The following is an 18,580-nucleotide window of genomic DNA, read 5'->3' as shown; positions in this document are numbered from 1 at the left end:
AAATGTATCATGGGAATAAAAAATATGAAGATGCACAAGTATCTATTTACGACCTAAGTCCTAACTGTTGCTCATTATGGTTGCGAGTTGTGGGGGACTGCTGTGGTCAAACAACTAGAATCTCTTCAGTTTATGTATTTTAAAAGAGGTATAGGCCTCCAAAATAATTTTAGTAGTTTGGTACTCAAAGGTGACCTAGGCCTAATTGGTCTGCGCCATATGAGGGCCATCCAAGTGATCAAGTTTTGGCTCCAGGTAACACGTTTGCCTGATAACCGTCTGGCGAAAGCGGCTTATATAGAGATGTTGGGTTCTACTAGAAAAACAGCATGGCCACAACAGGTTAAAGGCCTGCTGGTTACTGCTGGGCTTTCTTGGGCATGGAATGATGCCCATGGTCCCGAAGGCAAACCCAAAGGTTTCCTTGGTAAGTTTGCTTCGTGCCTTCGGGATCAGGGGACTCAGGTTTGGCTCTCTAGTTTGGAGAAATCAAGTAACCTTCGTTTTTATATGCAGATTAAAGTGGTGTTTGGAGAGGAGTTTTATTTGAAACTGAACCTACCGCGGAGAGCCCTTAAGTGTTGGTTACAGGCACGAGCAAATTGTATACCACTGCGTGAAAGATATTGGGAGGCATGTGATGATGATAGCTCGGGAAATGGGTGTACTTGCCCCCTCTGTGAGGAGTTGGGTGATGGGCTGGACCATTTTTTAAGCAGATGGCAAAGTTTGGGGATTTTGAGGCATAATTTTTTTCGAGGGGAGGTACCGCTGCTTCCTGGTATTTTGAGGACTACCTCGCGTGACCTAATTATTGCTCTAGGTTGCTTCTTAGAGAGAGGATTGGAAGTACGGAAAGCAGCAACTTAAATTTGTTGAGTGTTATTGCGTGGTTCACTTTTGTTTTTGTTCAGTGTTTTGTGTATATGACACAAGTGTTTTGTGTATTTGATATTGTGTGTATATGTGTATATGTTTTGTGTTTAAATACACTTTTAAAAATATACACTTTTAAATACACTGAAAAAAATACAAATGTTTTTACTTTTATAACTTTAATAAATCAAATAATATTAACATTTTGATTACTATATGTCAGTGTATGTATGTTCAACTGACAGTGTAAATTCATTTGTATTTTTTTTTCGTAAAGTGCAAATTATGTTCTGGCCTTGGGAAGGCATCGGGGTTTTGAGCCCAACCTATGTTAATTTCTGCTTGTTTTGAGTTTGACACGGTTATTTATTGTAATTTCTGTTCGGGTGTCATGTATTTATTGATGCTGATTTGTGGTAGTTTCACGCTTGGTAGATTATTTGATTTTATTTTTCTCATTTTTTGTTTAATGGAGTTCTTCACTTTTCTTTTAAAAAGTTATTTTGTGGAAAAAGTTTTTTTTAATCAATTTCTGTTCGTTTTATATTGACATAGTCTTTTTAGGGAAAAAGAAAATAATACTTTAAATCTTTTCCTTTTATTAAGAATTTATAGTTTGGCCTGCTATTTGTGTGCTGGAGAAAAATTTTCAGCAATTTTTAACAACATACACCCTTTTAAAAATCTGGACACAAAGAGTAGTGTTTAATTTAGTTTCATACCTCCTCTAGTTGACCTGAAATAAAAAAACTTGATACCATTAGCAAAAAAATATGTTTACTTTCTTTGAGTGCTTGGATACACTTATGCTATTTTGGTTTGGTTAAATTTTAACAGAAGAAGTAGCTCCGTAAGTTTGAACAGAATACACTTAGTCGTTCTTGGGATACTGCTGAGATGCCTTATTGTGAATTAGAATTAACCCAGTGCATTCTGATATAATCTTTTGGCAACATTTAGTTTTTAAACATAAAGGCAAATGGGAGGGTGGGCGTGGGAGGGGGATTAGTTTCCCTCCAATCACTTTCGGCTATTAAAAAGGGCATAAGCCCTTTCTATTTTCAATCGAATGAGCCCTTTTCGAAGTTCCTACGACAACTCCTTCAATACAATGTGCCCTGGTCTAAACAACAACAACAACAAAAAAATAATACATTATACCCACATCGATCTTGACTATAAAATGTCAAGCCTTCCAATCACTATTGACAATTAAAAAGGGCACTAGGCCTTTCGATTTCCAGTCGAATGAGCCCTTTTTGAGTTTCTACAACAACACTTTCTATAAACACCTAATATGCCCCCAGGGCATAAATTACAACCCTAACCCATAGGGCTCTGAGGGGGTTGTCATCCTCTAAGACCTAATTTCCAGAACTCTCAACTACGTTAAACAAAATGGCTATCTCAAAATTTTGATTGAATGTGTCTAGGAAAATGGTGGGCGTGAGAGGAGCGTTAGTCGCTCTCCATCACTTTCAACTATTAAAAAAGGCACTAGCCCTTTCAATTTCCAATCAGATGAGCCCTTTTGAAGTTTCTTCAACAACGCTTTTAATAAAAACCCTATATGCCCCCAGGGCATAACTTACAACCCTTGCCCTGAGGGCAAAGGGGGGTGTCATCCTCAAAGACCTAATTTCCAGAACCTTCTGCAACGTTGAACAAAATGGCTATCGGAAAACTTTGATTGGATGTGTTTGGGGGAATGGTGGGCGTGAGAGGGGGGTTAGTTACAGTTAAATCGCTTTCAGCAATTGAAAAGGGCACTAGCCCTCTCAATTTCCAATGAAATGAGCCGTTTTTGAAGTTTTTACGACAACTCTATCTATAAGAACCTTATATGCCCCCAGGGCATAACTTACAACCTTTGCCCTGGAGGCTCTGGGGGGTTTGTCATTCTTAAATTCTTAATTTCCAGAACTTTCAACTACGTTGAACAAAATGGCTATCTCTAAACTTTGATTGAATATGGTTGGAGAAATGGTAGGCGTGAGAGGGGGGTTAATTAATCTCCACACACTTTCGACCATTAAAAGGGGCATTTTTAATTTCCAATAAGATGAGTCCTTTTTGGAATGTATAAAACAACTTTCTATATAAATCTTATATGCCCCCAGGGCATAGCTTACAACCCTTGCACTGAGGGCTCTGAGACCTAATTTCCAGAACTTTCGACTACGTTGAACAAAATTGATATCTCAAAATTTGGATTTGATCAGTTTGGGGAAATGGTGGGCGTGAGAGGGGGATTAGTTGCCCTCCGATCACTTTCGACTATTAAAAAGGCACCAGCCCTTTCAATTTCCAATCGAATGAGCCCTTATATACCCCCAAGGAATAACATACGACTCTTTCCCTGAGGGCTGTGGGGGGGGAGGGGTCGTCATTCTTAAATACCTAAGTTCTAAAACTTTCAACTACGTTGAACGAAATGGCTCTCTAAAAATTTGAATTGATGTGTTTTGGGAAGAGGAGGGCGTAAGAGGGGGTTAGTTGCCCTCAAATCACTTTTGAGACTCTTAAAAAGGTTCGACTGAGCCCTTTTCCAAGTTTCTACGACCAATATTTCAATAAAAACTTATATGCCCCAAGGGAATAACTTGTAACCCTTGCCCTGATGACTGTGGGGGGAGTGTTCTATCAAAGGTATAATTTCCTGAACTTTAAATTGCTGGAACAAAATGGCTATCTCAAAATTTTGATAGGATGTTTTTGGGGAAATGGTTGGCGTTGAAAGTGGTCGGTTTCCTTTCAATCACTTTCGACTATTAAAAAGAGCACTAGCCATTTCAATTTCTAATCGAATGAGCCATTTTTGAAGTTTCTACGACAACATGTTCTATCAAAACCTTATATGCCCCAAGGACATAACTTACAACCCTTGCCCTGAGGGCTGTGGGTGGTTGTCATCCTCAAAGACCTAATTTCCAGAGCTTTCAACCACGTTGAACAAAATGACTATCTTAAAATTTTGATCGGATGTGTTTCGGGACAAGGAAGTGAATAAAATTGTTGAAACCGTTATTTTTCCTTTAACTACTTCACCGTTACTATAAAAATAGAGAAGAATACAGAAAACAGTATCTGTTTCTCCCCAGGTGTTTCTCCTAATCAAGCAGTTCGTGGTAACGAACTGTAAGTAAGGAGCGACCCGGCTCAATGATAACCGAATCTCTAAAAAACGGAATTTTGATACCAATAGATACATCAAAAGAATCAGATTTTAAGGCTGACTTCAAATATATAAGTTTCATCAAGTTTAGTCTTACCTATCAAAGGTTACGGGCCTGAGAAAATTTGGCTGATTTTAGAAAAAAGGGGGAAAGACCCCCTAAGGGTTATAGAACCTTAATGAAAATCACACCATCATATTCAGCGTATACGAGAACCCTACTGTAGAGCTTTCAAGCACCTATCTACAAAAATGTGAAATTTTGCATTTTTTTTGCCAGAAGAAAGATCACGGATGCGTGTTTATTTTTTTTAGTTTTTTTGTTTTTTCCCAGGGGTGATCGTATCGACGCATTGGTACTAGAACATCGTGGGAGGGATCATTGAAACGAAAATTAAAAGTTCTAGTGCCCTTTTTAAGTGACAAAAAATGGAGGGCAACTAGGCCCCCTCCCACCCTAATTTTTTTCCCAAGGTCACCTGATCAAAATTTTGAGATATCCATTTTGTTCAGCATAGTCAAAAATATAATAACTATGTCTTTTAGGATGACTTAATCCCCCCAAGTCCCCGGGGGGAGGGCTGAAAGTTATGAACATTACCAAATGTTAACAAATAGTATTGGTTATTGGGAAGTATACAGACGTTTTCAGGGGGGATTTTTTCTAGTAGGTCGGGGGTGGGGGGGGGGGTGGTTCGGAGATTATATGGGAGGATTTTTCTATGAAGGAAGTTTTCATGGGGGAAGGGACATTACTATGAAGGGGGCGCCGGATTTCCCATCATTATTAAAGAAAAAGATCAGAAGTTAAATAAAAAACAAACAAGTTTTTCAACTGAAAGTAAGGAGCAACATCAAAACTTAAAACGAACAGAAAATATTACGTATATGATTGGGTTCCCCCACTAGTCAAACCCTCGCTCTTTAAGCTAAAAAGTTTTTGGTACTTTTATAATAGCTTTTTTTACTCTAATTAACGGCCTTTGTGATTAAGGGGTCATTTTTAAAGAATTGAAACAAAATTCAAACTTTAGCTTAAAGAGCAAGGTAGTGAATAGTGGGCGAAACCCCTAATATACATATTAAAAATCTATGAATATAGAAGTTCGTTACGTAAGTTAACTCGTAAGTTACGTATATTTATTACTAATAAAAACGTTCGTAAATAAAATTAGATAAGTTTCGAGAAAGCCATTTAACCAAATAAAAGCAAAATTAATATGCCATTTTTTTTTATTTATTCATGTACGGTGAGCCAAAATCAAAACCTGCATTAATTAAAAAACGTTCAAAAATTAAATAAAAAAAAACAAGTTTTTTTAACTGAAAGTAAGGAACGACCTTAAAACTTAAAACGAACAGAAATTATCCCGTGCATGAAAGTGGCCGTCCCTTCCTAAACGCCTTGCTCTTTACGCTAAAGTTTGACTTTCTCACAACTCTATTTTTTTTAACAATAAAAAACTTTAGCGTAAAGAGCGAGGCGTTGAGGAGGGGACAGCCCCTTTCATATACGGGATAATTTCTGTTTGTTTTAAGTTTTAACGTCGTTCCTTACTTTCAGTTAAAAAAACTTGTTTTTTTTATTTAATTTTTGAACGTTTTTTAATTAATGCAGGTTTTGATTTTGGCTATTCGTTTACACCCCGGCTGTTTTATTGAGTTTTGTTTTTCAGTATAACAGAAATAATGCCGATGTGCATTCCAGGTTTGTGGAGACACGGGATTTGGCACGATAATGAAAAATATCGGGAAGCAAGATGCAATTAGAAAACTTTTCTAAAGGGTGTGTCAAAACAGAAACAATTCTGTAAATACTATTAACCGGCAAAGTGTAACAAACAAAGATAAGGCAAATTCAGACAGAAAAAAGTAAATTTTGCTAAGCATAAACGACCAAGAGACTTTGTTGTGTGAACTGTCTCAATCGCTAATGAAAAAATAAATTTAATTAAAACATTATGTTTATTTAGCTATCTAAAAAAAAGTGAACATCGATATAGTATGCAAATACCAGCAGATAAATAGGTAGCTTTACTTCATTTTCAACACAAGTTTGCAAACTGCAGAAATGGTTTTGTTCAACTACCGATTTTATCCTCATGAAAATAATTTCACCGATTTTGAACCGATTTATTTAAAATCGGACTGATTTTACCCTCATGAAAATAATTTCTTCGTCGGACAACGCGAAATCCACTATCCTAAGTGAAATTTGTATGTGGTCAGTATATAGCGTAAATATGCATTTTCCAGATATCAGACATTTTCAATTTCACGCTCGAGCTTAGACAACTAGGGATATAAAGTAGTGTAACTTAAGCAGTAAAACCAAACTTAAGTTACTACTAAACTACTTAAGCAGTGACTTAAGTAGTATAGCCTAAGTTAAGTGACTTAACTTAGGACTCAATTTTATGCTAAAGCCTAGTTACTTAGGACTTTGTAACCTAGTAACTGAACTTAGCTCGGAAGTTTCGCTGCTGCCGCCAAAACGCGTAGATGAAGTAACAAAAAACTTGATTTTAAAGTTTTCTACCCTCCTGTCATCAAAATGAATCGGAAAGCTGTTGATGTCAAAATCACTTTTTACCAGGGGTGGATCCACGATATTTTTTAGGGGGGGGGGGGCACAAAATAGGTTGATAAAAAAACATTTTAGGGGGGCGTAAAATAGGTTGATCCGATAAACTTGTGTTAGGAGCAAGTTTAATTAACGCAAACTTGAGTTAATTAAGCACATTACAATATTTTAGACCACGCTAGGGGAGGTGCGCGCCCCCTCGCCCCCTCTCGATCAGCCACTGCTTTTTACCATAGTTTCAGAGCCTTAAACAAAAGTATTTCCTTCATAAAAACCGGTAACTAGTAGAACTATGAAACATGAAGAGTTTTTCTTTAGAATTTTTCCAACACAGGAGGGCTGCATTCTCCAGTATATATAATATAAATTTTAAATTAGAAATTTCATAGACCAAGAGAAAGCCTTATCAACTACTGTGAAGTAAGTTGAATGAAGTCGTTATTCTTCTTCTTGAATCGTAAGAACACACCTCAAGTCTAGTCTCTGTTTTAAATTTTAATAAAAGATAAAATACTTACATGGGACAATTTTTCTATTTTGATTTTTGACAGAGTTTTTTGGCCTTGAGCCATGACGGAATGTATGTCCTTCCACTTTACAAGCTGTCTAAAAACATGAAAAAAGAGCAGTCAAAACCTATAATTATTCAGACACAGACAGTTGGAGTTGTTGGAAGTTTAAAAGGATTTAGATCCCACTATGTATGCGAAACGCTACTATAAGTGTAAATTTCCAGGAGATATCATTTGTGTTTTGTGCTGTGTATCTGTGTTATTGATGTGCACATAGATACTTTGCTATTGTATATCAAACTAGATCTGAGGTGCTTGTATGATTTACGCCCTACCTAATGTTCTTCTAATATGTTTCTCTGACGCTCGATCCTAAGGAAATATACCAAAGTAAGATACAAAATACAATTTTTAGAGACAAATTTGGGCTATATATTTACACACTAGGGGGGGGGGGAGGTGTAAATTGTAGCGGGTTTGCCTGCCTAATGTGGTAGGTATAATTATTTTGCATATTATGCAGTAAGAATTGTTTTCTAAATTCATACTGTCCAGATACTTTATAACCCCCCTAATGTACAAAAATATAGCCCAAATTACATATTTTCCATTTATTCTGTCAGTTCTCTTTGTCTAGTCTTAAGCTAAGATGAATGAAATTAAGGAAAAAAACGGTTCTATAATGCGTCAATGAATGAAAAACTTGAACAGTAGGGCGTTTATCATACAAGTATCAGATCCGATATATACTTGAATCAATATGTAATATAAAGTGTCGAAAGTACCTGTGTAGTATGGGGTTTATTTACTTAATCGAAATTTCTTTTTGTTGTTTCATTTTATAATATCAAATTCAAACGTTTACCAAAGGTTTTTCAATAACAGCTTCATAGTTGATCTTTAGTATAACTAAGATTCCAAATGTCGAAAAATTGGACATTTATGGGATATTAGATAATCGCTATACACAACTTAAGATTTTCTTTTTTAGTCAGCCGATTTTTTTTTTTCTGAACTCGTTTAACACTACAACAAATAGTAGCTGACAGTCGAAGATGATCAGACCCAGGAAACATAATCATATCGGAAAAACTTCGATTCAAATCAATTGAACGAACAAATACATTGGCAATAATCGTTGCAGATTGACTCGTGATTCTCGTTGGAATATTCACAAATGAAAATAAATCATTTGCTATCATAAAATTTAAAAAAATCATCGTTTTGAATAGATAGATCCAATAAATTAAAACTAAAATCCCCCTTCACTATACGACTAACACCATTTGGGACTTCATCAAGGAGCGCGAATTCAATTCTTCTTCAGTTTATGCTCCACAGAATCATAGCTTTTATTTGATTTTTATTCTCCTGGGAGGCAAATGACAATCTTAGCATTAGTTTTGCTTGCTTTTTTTTTGAGTGATGTTAAAATAATACATTCCTTCATTCCATTGTAATTTTGATTTCTTTACGAATGCTTCCTATTTGACAGATGACGCTAGTTGTCGCATACGTTTTCTCCCAATTAGATATTAAACGGATGATTTCATTCTGTTAAACTGTGAGGAGGGGAAAAAAAACAATGATCAAATGAATGAGGATAAACATTGTGGAAAAATTGGTATATTGTACATGTCAGGAATGGATATTTTTTTAAGTATGGGGCACAAAATAGGGGAAGGGTAGGTTGCAGTTTTGGCAGAGCCAGTACATGTAGGCTACAGCCATTGTTGCGTCTATACGTTATATCTGACATTTCAATACTTATAAGAGGATTGCCAAAAACAGTTTGCTAAGCTGGTTTCAAAGAGCGGATCAATAGGGCGATGTATGCTACCTTTGGACTTTTTAGCCTATATTAGCCTGCTGATCTTTCACAACAGCTTAGCAAACGGTTTTTGTTAATTTGAAAATGTTAATGAAAATCCTGGATACGGCACGGTCCTATCTAATTTTTTTAAGATACTGAAATAATTGCCGAAACCATCTGTTTAGCTTTCAACAGACAAGTGTCAAAGTACAACCTTTAAATGTGGCATCAACGATATACGTTTTATGTTGAAGATTAAATAAAAAACAAGTTTTTTCTACTAAAAGTAAGGAGCAACATTAAAACTTATAACGAACAGACATTATTATGTATATAAATGGATTGCTCTCCCCTCAATACCCTGCTCTTCGCCGCACTAAGTTCTTAGGACTTTTAAAAGAGCTTCCTATTCTAATCTGGCCTTGTGTTTCAGGAATTGTTCTTAAAAATTGGCAGAAACAGTCAAACTTTAGCATAAAGAGCAAGGTATTGATGAGGGGATGTCGCTTCATGTGCGGAATAATTTCTACTCATGTTGAGTTTAAATGTTTCTCCTTACTCTCAGTTGAAACAACTTGTTTTTTTAATTTAATTTCTGATTGTTTTCAAAATAATGCCGGTAAATCTAACTCATTCCCACCGCTCACCGCAAAATCCTCCTCCGTGGAAAGTTCGTCCCATGTAAAATACACCACCGTACCGTAAAGTTCCCTCCGATGACTCCATCCTCACTAAAATTCCCCCCCTCCATCCCTCCGTAAAATTTCTTGCTGACAATTCAACCTGAAAAATTCTCCTTAGCATATCTTCATTTGAAAAAGACTTTAATTTCTTCTAATTGTATTTCTGATCCCTCCGGAAATCCCCCTTTCGTAGAATTTTTTTTCCCAGAAATCCAAACCCGCTGAAAAATTCCCCGGGACAATTTCCCCGAAATGTCTCCACATGAAAAAAATTAGTTGAAAAAGAGAAAGTAAAACAAATAAAATAAATTTCGTATAGGAATTCTCTCAGTTTTCCCATTGTAAAATTTTTCCTCAAAATTTCACACCAGGAAATTTCCCTCCCACGGATAATTGTCCGCGTTGAAATCCAGCCCAAGCACAGAATACCACCTCCTCAAAAAATAAATGTTTATGGAACACCCTGGGTACCTTAGTGTTCAGCGAAGTGATTTTGTAAAACAGAAGAAATTGGTGAGGGTTTTTAAAATAATAGCTGCTTAGGCCCAAATCAAAAGTTTCAGGGCTTTCGTCCAAGGTCAAAGCTGTTGATATGTTTTCCGTGTGTTAGTGTAAACGTTATTCATAGTTCTGATATTTTCTACTCGTATAACTGCTTCAATAATTTTCTTTGTTAGTTTTAATGTTAAGCTTGCCCTGCAGAACTGACAATTGAAATAGCAGAAACTTGGTTTAAATATATTTTTAACCAAGCTGCTCACAAATATATTTTTTTTTATACAGCCCATGGATAGAAAAAACACTGTTCTATCAAACGTCTATCTTTTCTATTAAAAAAAAAATGGCCTTAAGTCCTCGCTCTGTTCAATAATATCTGAAAGTTGAAAATAGTCCAAACGATTAATTTATTCATAAAATAAATAATGTTCTTGGTAGCCATGTGAAATATTGTATCCCCAAGGAATGTAAAAATAGGAGGATGCCTGGAGACAAGGCTGTATCCAAGGGGAGGGGGTTTTAAAACCCCTCCAAAATGTTTGTTTGACTCGTAAAAACGTAACAAGAATAAAATACAAACATATATTTTTTGAGTTTGCTAAGTTGCTTAAGAAAACTTCGAAAAAGTCCTTTCGTAACCCCCCCCCCCGAACAAAAAAATCTGGATACAACCCTGCCTGGACATACCAAGTTAGAACTAAGGAGGTGCCAGTGAAGAATAATATCCAACAGAAAGCACATTTTAGAGACATCATACAGTTAAGACTACCAAGACTGTCAAATGAAAAAGCAAATTATTTAGAAATTTACCACGTTGCCATTATTGTATTCAACTCAGTAAACTGGCATTAGTGCGCGGCAATTATAACTCTATAGTGTTTAAAGATTTACTATAAAAATACTATTCTTTTTATGAGGTTACACATAAAAAAAAAAAAAAATGAGATTCATCAGTCTTTTCATAACGAAGAGGTTAATAATTTGAACTCGATGTAAAAACAAACGCCAGCAACATCTCGAACAAGCGGCTTATATTTGTTTCCCAATTCATGGATATTCTCACCAGCTTTTTGAATTTTTGCCTGTCAAATTTACGTTAGTCTTGAGTATTAATGGAAAGCATAGTTCTTGGCCTATCTATTTAGATTGTGAATACCCCCTTTTTATTTTGGCTAGGGCATGAAACTTACTTTGAAAATGAAGATCAATTACTTGTAGACATATTCTTGAGCAAGATCACTATTAGCTGAAAAAGCCACACTTTCCTTTCTATAATTAAGAAGAAAATACAATTCCAGGAACTATATTTTTAAGAAAATGGCTAATGAGAAATATTAATAATTGGATATTTCGTCTATGGCATTAATAGAAGCGTCTTTGGTAGAAATGTTGCTGAGCTAATTAACACAAAATAACAAATTAAAGTGTGGAAATAAATCAGAAATCTATTTGGTAAATAGTAATATTTGATAAATCACAAATTAATTATTTTTGGTTAAGAATCCCAAGAGTTTTGCAAAAAAAAAAAATTCACTACATTATGTTTCCTTGCAATTCCTTCGATTGGTCTATTGCGTTTTGCGATTTTCTTAGGCTGCTCTCAAAATTTAAACTGAGAATTACGAATTAGATCAAATTAAAACTTTTAATAAATGAATAATGGAAGTAGAACCCCCTTATTGACTCCGATCCCTCACCCCTGCTGCCATCTACAATTGAGTCTGACTCTGATCCCACACCATATATGTGCATAGCCTCCCTAGGGGAATGGATTTCCAAGAAATTGATTGCGTAACCTAGTTTAACCTCATGAGCTCGTGACAGGGCTTCATATATGGGCATAGAGTCCCTAGGGAGAACACCTGTGCTGTCAGTCCCGATCCCACACCATATATGGGCATAGAGTCCCTAGGGAGAACACCTGTGCTGTCAGTCGTGACGGAGCAACATATATGGGCATAGAGTCCCTAGGGGAAATGGATTTCTGAGAATTGTTTCCGGGCGAAGTTTATTAATGTCTTTGATGTATTTCCAATGAGAATTGTTTCCGGGCGAATGTTTATTAATGTCTTTGGAGTTCTTCCAGGAGAATTGTTTCCGGGTGAAGTTTGCAAATACGCATTAACGGTGGGGAAGAGATATTTTGATCTTAGAGATGAAGAGATTATCGCGGGAAAAGAGTTTCTTAGTAATTTGAAATGTGACAGCGCAGGGATGCCAAAAACAAAAGGAACACGCAGAAATTACGTTTAGGGGTTATTTGGGCGAAACCGTTTTAGACATTTTAGGGAATTATTTCAGCGAAACAGTTAGAGACATTTTAAAAGATGATTTTAGAAGATGTTTTAGAAGAGGATTTGAGTGTGGTCGTTACAATACATAAGTTCCATTTGAACAGTGTCGTGAGGTCCCCTACCCCAACCCCAAAGGGCTCCGATCCCCCTACCCCAACCCTGAAGGAAGCCCCCGGTCCCCAAAGGTCCCCTGGGCTCCCAAAGGACCCCCCCCCCCCCCCCCTCCCACCATTTTTTTAAAATAATTTTTGAATTTTTTTAACGTGGCATTTTTTTAAACTTTTTTACGTATCTTAAAATGACATGAAATATGCTTACGGCTCTACCAATCGTACTCTTTGCTTGTTCATAGACACGACATGGCTTTCCCACTGGTACTCTGTTTGTAAGTTTCTGTGTGTGTGCTAGTTTTTGTGTGTGTGTAAGTTTTTGTGTGTGTGTGTATGTTTTTGTGTGTGTGTTTGTAAGTTTTTGTGTGTGTGTGTAAGTTTTTTTGCGTGTGTAAGTTTTTTTTGTGTGTGTAATTTTTTGTATTTGTGTAAGTTTTTTTGTGTGTGTAAGTTTTTGTGTGTGTGTAAGTTTCTTTGTGTGTGTGTGTAAGTTTTTGTGTGTGTGTAAGTTTGTGTGTGTGTGTAAGGTTTTGTGTGTGTGTAAGTTTTTGTGTGTGTGTAAGTTTTTGTGTGTGTGTAAGTTTTGTGTGTGTGTAAGTTTTTGTGTGTGTGTAAGTTTTGTGTGTGTGTAAGTTTTTGTGTGTGTGTTAGTTTTTGTGTGTGTGTAAGTTTTTGTGTGTATAAGTTTTTGTGTGTGTGTGAGTGTGTGTGTGTGTGTGTGTTTGTTTTTGTGTGGGTGTAAGTTTTTGTGTGTGTGTAAGTTTTTTTTTGTGTGTGTAAGTTTTTTTTGTGTGTGTGTAAGTTTTTTTGTGTATGTTTTAGTTTTTGTGTGTGTGTGTAATTTTTTGTGTGTTTGTAAGTTTTTTTTTGTGTTTGTGTAAGTGTTTGTGTGTTTGTTAGTTTTTTTGTGTGTGTTTGTTAGTTTTTTTGTGCGTATGTAATTTTTTTTTTTGTGTTTAAGTTTTTGTGTGTGTGTAAGTTTTTTTGTGTGTGTGTGTAAGTTTCTGTATGTGTGTAATTTTTTGTGTATGTGTGTGTGTAATTTTTTGTGTGTGTGTGTAAGTTTTTTTGTGTGTGTGTAAGTTTTTTTGTGTGTGTGTAAGTTTTTGTGTGTGTGTGTCAGTTTTTATGTGTGTGTGTGTGTGTGTAAGTTTTTATGTGTGTGTAAGTTTTTTTTTGTGTGTGTAAGTTTTTTATGTGTGTAAGTTTTTTTGTGTGTGTAAGTTTTTTTTTGTGTGTAAGTTTTTTTGTGTGTGTAAGTTTTTGTTTGTTTGTAAGTTTTTGTGTGTGTGTAATTTTTTTTTGTGTGTAAGTTTTTGTGTGTGTGTAAGTTTTTTTTGTGTGTGTAAGTTTTTTGTATGTGTGTAAGTTTTTGTGTGTGTGTAAGTTTTTGTATGTGTGTAAGTTTTTGTGTGTCTATAAGTTTTTGTGTGTGTGTAAGTTTTTGTGTGTATGTGTGTGTGTGTAAGTTTTTGTATGTGTGTAAGTTTTTGTGTGTGTGTGTGTAAGTTTTTGTGTGTGTGTAAGTTTTTGTGTTTGTTTGTAAGTTTTTTTGTGTGTGTGTAAGTTTTTGTGTGTTTGTAAGTTTTTGTGTGTGTGTAAGTTTTTGTGTGTGTGTAAGTTTTTTTGTGTGTGTTTAAGTTTTTTTGTGTTTTAGTTTTTGTGTGTGTGTAACTTTTTGTGTGTGTGTAAGTTTTTTTGTGTGTGTGTAAGTTTTTGTGTGTGTGTTATTTTTTGTGTGTTTGTCTAAGTTTGTTTATGTGTGTAAGTTTTTGTGTGTGTGTAAGTTTGTGTGTGTGTGTAAGTTTTTTTGTGTTTGTAATTTTTTTTGTTTTTGTAAGTTTTTGTGTGTGTGTAATTTTTTGTTTTCTTTTAAGTTTTTTTTGTGTGTGTAAGTTTTTGTGTGTGTGTGTAATCTTTTTTGTTTGTGTAATTTTTTGTGTGTTTTTGTGTTTGTGCAAGTTATTGTGTGTGTGTACATTTTTGTGTGTGTGTAAGTTTCTGTGTGTGTGTAAGTTTTTGTTTGTTTGTAAGTTTTTGTGTGTGTGCGTAAGTTTTTGTGTGTGTGTGTGTAATTTTTTTTATTTGTGTAAGTTTTTGTGTTTGTGTAAGTTTTTTTGTGTGTAAGATTTTGTGTGTGTGAAATTTTGTTTGTGTGTGTAAGTTTTTTTGTGTGTGTGTAAGTTTTTGTGTGTCTAAGATTTTTTGTGTGTGTAAGTTTTTTTGTGTGTTTAACTTTTTGTGTGGGTGTAAGTATTTGTGTGTGTGTAAGTTTTTGTGTGTGTGTGTAAGTTTTTGTGTGTGTTTTAGTTTTTGTGTGTGTTTAATTTTTTGTGTGTGTGTATTTTTTTGTGTGTGTGTTAGTTTTTGTGTGTGTGTAATTTTTTGTGTGTGTGTAATTTTGTGTGTTTGTGTAAGTTTTTTTGTTTGTTTGTAAGTTTTTGTGTGTGTTAGTTTTTTTTTGTGTGTGTGTAAGTTTTTGTGTGTGTGTAAGTTTTTGTGTGTGATTGTGATTATTTTATATGAAGATAAAAAACTTCACTTTAATTCTAAATTTTCTTAAATTCAGTTCCGACTTTTCTCAAAGAGATGAAAAAATTTTAAGCTCTGTTCCAAATATTTTCCCGGAAGAAGAAAAGTCCCAGGACATAAAAAATTTAAAGTTCACTTCTAAATTTTTCCGTAGAAGATAGGAACAGTTATACTATGATTGTGATTATTTTTCATGAAGATAAAAAGTTTCACTTTAATTCTAAATTTTCTTATATTCAATTCCGACCTTTCTCAAACAGATGAAAAAATTTAAAGTTCTGTTCCAAATATTTTCCCGGAAGAAGAACAGTTCAACTTCGATTCTGAATTTTTTCAATGAAAATGAAATAAGTTATTGATCAATTCTATTTTTCTAAAATAATATAAAATTTACCACTTCAATTCAGATTTTTCTCAAAGAGATGAAAAAATTTAAAATATTGTTCCAAATTCTTCTTAGAAGATAGAAAAGTTCAAGTTCTCTTCTGAATTTTACCAAAGAACACAATTCAATTCTAATTTCTCCAGACAAAATAGAAAGCTTCCACTTCAGTTTTAAGTTCACCAAGACATAAAAAATTCAAAAGTTCAGTTCTAAATTTTTCCTTAGAAGATAGGAAAAGTTATACTATGATTGTGATTATTTTCTATGAAGATAAAAAGTTTCACTTTAATTCTAAATTTTCTTAAAGTCAGTTCCGACTTTTCTCAGAGATGAAAAATTTTAAAATTGTGTTCCAAATATTTCCCCGGAAGAAGAAAAGTTAAACTTCGATTCTGAATTTTCTCAATGAAAAAGAAATAAGGTTATTGATCAATTCTATTTCCCCAAAATAATATAAAAAGTTTCCACTTCAGTTCAGATTTTTCTCAAAAAGATGAAAAAATTTTAAATACTGTTCCAAATTTCTCATAGAAGATAGAAAAGTTCAAGTTCTCTTCTGAATTTTACCAAAGAACACAATTCAATTCTAATTCCTCCAGAGAAAATAAAAAGCTTCCACTTCAGTTTTAAGTTCACCAAGACATAAAAAATTTAAAGTTCAGTTCTAAATTTTTCCTTAGAAGATAGGAAAAGTTATACTATGATTGTGATTATTTTCTATGAAGATAAAAAGTTTCACTTTAATTCTAAATTTTCTTAAATTCAGTTCTGACCTTTCTCAAAGAGATGAAAAAATTTAAAGTTCTGTTCCAAATATTTTCCTGGAAGAAGAAAAGTTCAACTTCGATTCTGAATTTTCTCAATGAAAATGAAATAAGTTATTGACCAATTCTATTTTCCCAAAATAATATAAAAATTTTCCACTTCAGTTCAGATTTTTCTCAAAGAGATGAAAAATTTAAAATACTATTCCAAATTTTTCATAGAAGATAGAAATGTTCAAGTTCTCTTCTGAATTTTACCAACACACACAATTCAATTCTAATTTCTCCAGAGAAAATAAAAAGCTTCCACTTCAGTTTTAAGTTCACCAAGACATAAAAAATTTAAAGTTCTGTTCTAAATTTTTCCCTAGAAGATAGGAATAGTTATACTATGATAGTGATTATTTTCCATGAAGATAAAAAGTTTCACTTTAATTCTAAATTTTCTTAAATTCAGTTCCGACTTTTCACATAAAGATGAAAAAAATTTAAAGTTCAGTTCTAAATTTCTACATAGAAGATAGGAAAAGTTATACTATGATTGTGAATATTCAAGTTCTCTTCTGAATTTTACCAAAGAACACAATTCAATTCTAATTTCTCCGGAGAAAATAAAAAGCTTCCACTTCAGTTTTAAGTTCACCAAGACATAAAAAATTTAAAGTTCAGTTCTAAATTTTTCCGTAGAAGATATGAAAAGTTATACTATGATTGTGATTATTTTCTATGAAGATAAAAAGTTTCACTTCAATTTTAAATTTTCTCAAAGAAGTGAAAAAAATTTCAACTTCGATTCTGAATTTTCTCAAAGAAAATGAAATAAGTTATTGATCAATTCTATTTTCCCAAAATAATATAAAATTTTACACTTCAGTTCAGAATTTTCTCAAACAGATGAAAAAATTTAAAATACTGTTCCAAATTTTTTATAGAAGATAGAAAAGTTCATCAAGTTCTCTTCTGAATTTTGCCAAAGAACATAATTCAATTCTAATTTCTCCAGAGAAAATAAAAAGCTTCCACGTCAGTTTTAAGTTCACCAAGACATAAAAAATTTAAATTTCAGTTCTAAATTTTTCCATAGAAGATAGGAAAAGTTATACTATGATTGTGATTATTTTCTATGAAGATAAAAAGTTTCCCTTTAATTCTAAATTTTCTTAAATTCAATTCCGACCTTTCTCAAAGAGATGAAAAAATTTAAAGTTCTGTTCCAAATATTTTCCCGGAAGAAGAAAAGTTCAACTTCGATTCTGAATTTTCTCAATGAAAATGAAATAAGTTATTGATCAATTCTTTTTTCCTAAAATAATATAAAATTTTCCACTTTAATTTAGATTTTTCTCAAAGAGATGAAAAAATTTTAAATATTGTTCCAAATTTTTCATAGAAGATAGGAAAAGTTATACTTTGATTGTGAATATTCTTCATGAAGATATGGAGCTCCACTTTAATTTTCGAGTTTTCTCGAAGAAGTGCAAAATGTACAAGTTCTCTTCTGAATTTTCTTAATGGAGAGAAAAAAAAGTTAGCTCAATTCTGAAATTTACCAATGAAAATGAAAAAGCTTCCACTTCAGTTCTTAATTTCACAAAGACATAAAAAATTTAAAGTTCTGTTCTAAATTTTTCCGTAGAAGATAGGAAAAGTTATACTTTGATTGTGAATATTCTTCATGAAGATATGGAGCTCCACTTTAATTTTGAGTTTTCTCGAAGAAGTGCAAAATGTACAAGTTCTCTTCTGAATTTTCTTAGAGAAGAGAAAAAAAAGTTAGCTCAATTCTGAAATTTACCAATGAAAATGAAAAAGCTTCCACTTCAGTTTTAAGTTCACCAAGACATAAAAAATTTAAAGTTCTGTTCTAAATTTTTCCGTAGAAGATAGGAAAAGTTATACTATGATTGTGATTATTTTCCATGAAGATAAAAAGTTTCACTTTAATTCTAAATTTTCTAAAATTCAGTTCCGACTTTTCACATAGAGATGAAAAAAATTTAAAGTTCTGTTCCAAATTTTTCATAGAAGATTGGAAAAGTTATACTTTGATCGTGAATATTCAAGTTCTCTTCTGAATTTTACCAGAGAACACAATTAAATTCTAGTTTCTCCAGAGAAAATAAAAAGCTTCCACTTCAGTTTTAAGTTCACCAAGACATAAAAAATTTAAAGTTCAGTTCTAAATTTTTCCATAGAAGATAGGAAACGTTATACTATGATTGTGATTATTTTCTATGAAGATAAAAATTTTCACTTCAATTTTAAATTTTCTCAAAGAAGTGAAGAAAAGTTCAACTACGATTCTGAATTTTCTCAATGAAAATGAAATAAGTTATTGATCAATTCTATTTTCC

At 33.5% G+C, this 18,580-nt stretch overlaps 2 protein-coding genes across 2 annotated transcripts in view; one reads left to right on the top strand and one right to left on the bottom strand.

The window, feature by feature from the left end:
• Window positions 1–18,580, top strand: part of LOC148944241 (uncharacterized) — a 160,507-nt gene that overhangs the window by 2,002 nt on the left and 139,925 nt on the right. The gene's annotated exons all lie outside the window — the stretch shown is intronic.
• Ptp36E (protein tyrosine phosphatase 36E) overlaps window positions 1–18,580 on the bottom strand; it is a gene marked incomplete at its 5' end in the record, with an annotated part of 274,732 nt that overhangs the window by 250,103 nt on the left and 6,049 nt on the right. The window contains one exon of the mRNA XM_089099875.1: window positions 7,154–7,241. Coding sequence (XP_088956001.1) covers window positions 7,154–7,241 — 88 coding nt within the window. The remainder of the gene's footprint in view (window positions 1–7,153; window positions 7,242–18,580) is intronic.

The sequence above is a fragment of the Artemia sp. Qi Xiang Cuo genome, chromosome 14 (assembly GCF_049724085.1).
Source record: "Artemia sp. Qi Xiang Cuo chromosome 14, ASM4972408v1, whole genome shotgun sequence".
NCBI lineage: Eukaryota > Metazoa > Arthropoda > Branchiopoda > Anostraca > Artemiidae > Artemia > Artemia sp. Qi Xiang Cuo.
Note: the sequence above shows the minus strand (reverse complement) of the source record. Positions and strands in the feature narration are given on the sequence as shown.